The sequence below is a fragment of the Chiloscyllium plagiosum genome, unplaced genomic scaffold, assembly GCF_004010195.1.
Source record: "Chiloscyllium plagiosum isolate BGI_BamShark_2017 unplaced genomic scaffold, ASM401019v2 scaf_15185, whole genome shotgun sequence".
In the NCBI taxonomy this organism is placed as follows: Eukaryota; Metazoa; Chordata; class Chondrichthyes; order Orectolobiformes; family Hemiscylliidae; genus Chiloscyllium; species Chiloscyllium plagiosum.
In genome coordinates, this window is record NW_025209035.1 from 2,557 (window position 1) to 7,141 (window position 4,585).

Below are 4,585 nucleotides of genomic sequence, written 5' to 3' on the forward strand. Positions count from 1 at the left end.
GTTTTTATGGAGTTTGTGAACAGAGTGTTTATTTTGAAAATAAAATTTTATTTTATCATGAACCGACCTGCTATCTGGATTGCTGCTTCTTGTTCTTCTTTCAACAGCTTGTTCTGTATGAGACACTTGAAGCTGTTTGTTGCATCTTTTGTTACAGCTACACTGCTCTGGACATTGACAAGGCCATTCGAGTCACGTCGGTAGTTTATTTCAGACTGTGCCGTTAGGTTCTGGCCATTCCCACCAGTCCATGATATCTGTGGCTGTGGGAACCACCCATTAGATTCACACATAAGCTGAATTCCATTTTTACGGTATCCATCAATCTGGATCCAGTGCTTACGGCCCAGTGCTACAACAATCAATAAACACTCATTTAAACATCTAAGAAACAAATTTTAACCCACATGTGAGTTCATTTACTCTTATTGAATGATAAAATAGTCTTAGTATTTCTGTGACATGATTCATTGGAAGTGTACTGAATTTCATCACAAAATACGTTTTTATCTAATGATCGACAACTAAAACAAAAGGGAATCCAAATGCCTCTGAGAGATAGTAAGAGGAGGGGTTGGGCTGATAGGGGACCATAACAGGATCCATCACAAAAACAGAAATTGCTGGTGAAACTCAGCAGGTCTGGCAGCATCTGTGGACAGAAAGCAGAGTTAACATTTCGAGTCTGATGACTCTTCATCAGAACTTTGTTTCAAATGTCCAGCATCTGCAGTTCTTTGTTTTATAATAAAGGGATCTGTGCCTGGAAGCAGGAGGTGCGGCTGAGTTATTTTCTGAGTATTATCTTTGACAAAGTAGAAGATCCTGATGAAGTCATAGAGAGAGAGGTGGTACAGACATTGGATGAGCTAAAAATTAATAAAAGGTGAACAATTCAATAGATTCTGGATGTAGGTTTGCTAAATGAAAGTGAGGACTGCAGATGCTTGAGATTACAGTCAAGATTAGAGTGGTGCTGGAAAAGCACATCAGATCAGGCAGCATCTGAGAAGCAGGAAAATTGATGTTTTAGGCAGGAGCCCTTCATCAAGTAGGTTTGCTTGCTGAGCTGGTAGGTTCATCTTCAAACTTTTCACCACCTCACTAGGTAACATCTTTAGTGAGCCTCTGGACGAAGCACTGCTGATGATTCTTACTTTCCATTTATATGTTTTGGTTTCTTTGAATTGGTGATGTCATTTACTGTGGTGATGTCATTTCCTGTTTTTCTCACGGAATGGTAAATGGGGTCGAACTCAATGTGATAGAGTTCCGATTGGAATGCCATGCTTCTAGTAATTCTCGTCTGTGTCTCTGTTTGGCTTGTCCTAGGGTGGATGTGTTGTCCCCGTCAAAGTGGTGTTCTTCCTCATCTGTACATAAGGATACTAGCCACTCTCCCCTACATCAAAGACATCTTCGAAATGACTGCCAGATTACTCAGACCCTTTGGCATCATGGTAGCCCACAAACTCACCAACACACTAAAACTGCTAATGAACTTGAAAGACCCTACGCAGACAACAAGCAAAACTAATGTCATTCACAAAATACCATGCAAGAATTGTAACAAACACACAGACAAACAAACAGAAAACTAGCGACCAGGGGACATGAACACCAACTGGCCACAAAACAACATGACCCTCCCTCACTAGTATCCTGCCATTACAGAATTTCATACTTGTGTTGAGAGTGAAAAAACAGAGTCTTAAACTTAGCGGCATTTCCAAAAGAATGAAGAGAGAATGGGCTGAAGCAGACCATCTGCAGCAAATAACGTAATTATGGGCAGTCTCAAATTGAACCTAAAAACAGAAAATGCTCCAAAGATTCACAGGAAGACTGGAGGTCAAGAATATTTCAAAAATCACCAAAGAATAACTATTTAAAAAACTGTCACATTTCAAATCTGAGATAAAAAAAAGAAAGAAATGTAAAAACGGAGAGTAAGAACTTCTCCAAATTTACATTTTGGAGGGCAGCAAGTCTAACTGTCAATGTCACCTGGAGTTAGTGCCATCCCAACGCTGGGGGAAGGAATCCTTTCCATAATGGAACACAGACTTGGCCAGTTATGACTGTCATGACTTGGGTGTGGAGGGGTAGGATTTTGGGAACCATCTTCCCAATCCCATACTAAAAAAAAATGTTGGGAGGCAGGAAGTGCTGTTGTGATTTGACTAATTCAGCCATTCTGCTGCAGCTATTTTCTGAGTAGCAATGGATCAAAGTGCAAAATCTGTACGGATCTGTTTTGCACTTTTTGTATTTACTGATGGATCATTTACCAATAAAGTATACTTCTGAAATTAAAAAACTCAAAACATCTTCTGGCTACCTCAACTTTTACACAGTTACTATATCAGCTTCATGGAGATACACCTTCCCCGTTACAGGAATAGGAGAACCCACAGATTTTTACTGTGCTGCAAGTACATTGATTATCAAATGTATAATATGCAAACATTTTAATGAGATAAATAACTTCACTCTGAAAAAAATCATTTGGATTTTGACTGAAATATCAATTTGAAAAAATGTTACTCATTTGTCGTAGACGCGTTCACTCGCCTCCAACTTTCAGCTCACTTCCGTGAAGTTGGTGAACTGTTCAAGTTCCTCGTGAGAGCACCTCCCCCCCTCACGCCAATCCCCCACCTCCATCCAAGGCCCCAAAGGATCCTTCCACATCTGGCAGAGATTTTCCTGCACATCCAAACACCTCATCTACTGTGCCCGTTGCTCTCGATGTGGTCTCCTCTACATTGGGGAGACAGGACTCCAACTTGTGGAACGTTTCAGGGAACATTGCTGAGACACATGCACCAAACAACCCCACCACCCTGTGGCTAACCAGTTCAACATCCCCCTCCCACTCCACCAAGGACATGCAGGTCCTGGGTCTTCTCCACCACCAAATCCTAGCCACTCGGCATCTGGAGGAAGAACACCTCATCTTCTGCCTTGGGACCATCCAATTACACAGGATCAATGTGGATTTTACAAGTTTCCTCATCTCTCCTCCCCCCCCCTCCATCTTATCCCAGATCCAACCCTCCAACTCAGCCCTGCCCTCTTAAACTGTCCTACCTGTCCATCTTCCTTCCCACCTATCCGCTCCAGGAGAAAGTGAGGATTGCAGATGCTGGACAATAGAGTTAAAAAGTGTGGTGCTGCAAATGCACGGCCAGCCAGGCAGCATCCGAGGGGCAGGAGAGCCATCAGATGAAGAGCTCATGCTCGATAACATTGAATTTCCTGTTCCTCAGATGCTGCCTGATTGGCTGTGCTTTTCCAGTGCCACACTTTTTGACCCATGGCAAATCTACCTAACCTACACATCCCTGAACACTATAGGCAATTCAGCCTGCACAGTTTGGACTGTAGGAGGAAACCGGAGAACACAGAGGACACCCACACAGACACGGTGAGAATGAGTAAACTCCACACAGATAGTCACCCGAGGCTAGAATTGAACCTGAGTCCCTGCCTCTGTGAGGCAGCAGTGCTAACCACTGAACCATGTTACCTGAATTATAATCAGCTAATGTTTCCCTAAATTTTCTAGTAATTGTCATTTTTAATTGATTAAAATATGTAGCTTCTTCAGGGATGCTTGTCCATTTGTAATTCTTTGAGAAGTTATTCAACACATACTTTCATATTCTTGCTGTCTTGCAGTCAGTTCTGATTTTGACAGAGTTTTATGGGTGGCTAGGAATTATGTTGTATTTCCCTGGTGGAGAGAATACTTCCCCTGCTTCATTGCTCCTTTACCAGATGGTGTTTGATTCTCTAATCCCTGACCATAGAGCAGATGCCTTTCAAGGACCCCAACTGCACAGCTTCAGCCTCAGTGATGAGTTGCTTCAGATCCTTTAAGTGGCTTTTCTCGCTGGGATACACAGCACTTCCTGACTCTGGGCTTAATTCCGAGCTCCAGGTCCTCTTTCCTAGCCTTGTCTATGTTGTTTATCCTGACCACAACAACTGGATCCTCCCCCTCCCTCTCCAATGTCCTTCCAAGCCAATCAGAGTTGTTCCCGCACCCTGGCACTGGGCAGACAACATACCAGGCAGGACTCTCGATCCTGTTTACAAAGGATACCATCAATTATAGAATCCCCTACAACTACCACTTACCTTTTTGCTCTCCCCCTTGTGAATGGCCTCCTGTACCATGGTGCCGGTGGTCAGCTGGCTCATCCTCCCTACAGCCCTTCTCCTCATCCACACGGGGAGCAAGGACCTCATCCCTGTTGGACAAGGTCAGGAGCTGAGGCTGCTCTACCCGAGATCCATCTACCTGCCTCACTTGCAGTCACATCCTGCTGTCCCTGGCCACTGACTGAATTTGTGGTACTTAACCAACCAGGTGTGACTGTTTCCTGAAACATCGCAATTTCCCTTCTCACGTGGTTGAAGATGCCCTCCAACGCATCTCATCCACATCCCACACCTCCGCCCTCAAACCTCCAACCGAAACAAGGACAGAACCCCCTGGTCCTCACTTTCCACCCTATCAATCTTTGCATAAACCGCATCATCTGCCAACATTTCCGCCACCTCCGAACGGACCCCA

At 44.0% G+C, this 4,585-nt stretch overlaps 1 protein-coding gene across 1 annotated transcript; it reads right to left on the minus strand.

Moving 5' to 3' along the window:
• Positions 1 to 6: 6 nt before the first annotated feature.
• Positions 7 to 4,114, minus strand: LOC122546754 (butyrophilin subfamily 3 member A2-like). Its single transcript, XM_043685393.1, has 3 exons — positions 4,077 to 4,114; positions 2,575 to 2,591; positions 7 to 352 (listed from the first exon to the last, which is right to left on the minus strand). The coding sequence occupies exons 1-3, from the start codon at positions 4,112 to 4,114 to the stop codon at positions 48 to 50; spliced, it is 360 nt and encodes a 119-aa protein (XP_043541328.1). The 3' UTR covers positions 7 to 47.
• Positions 4,115 to 4,585: the final 471 nt, after the last annotated feature.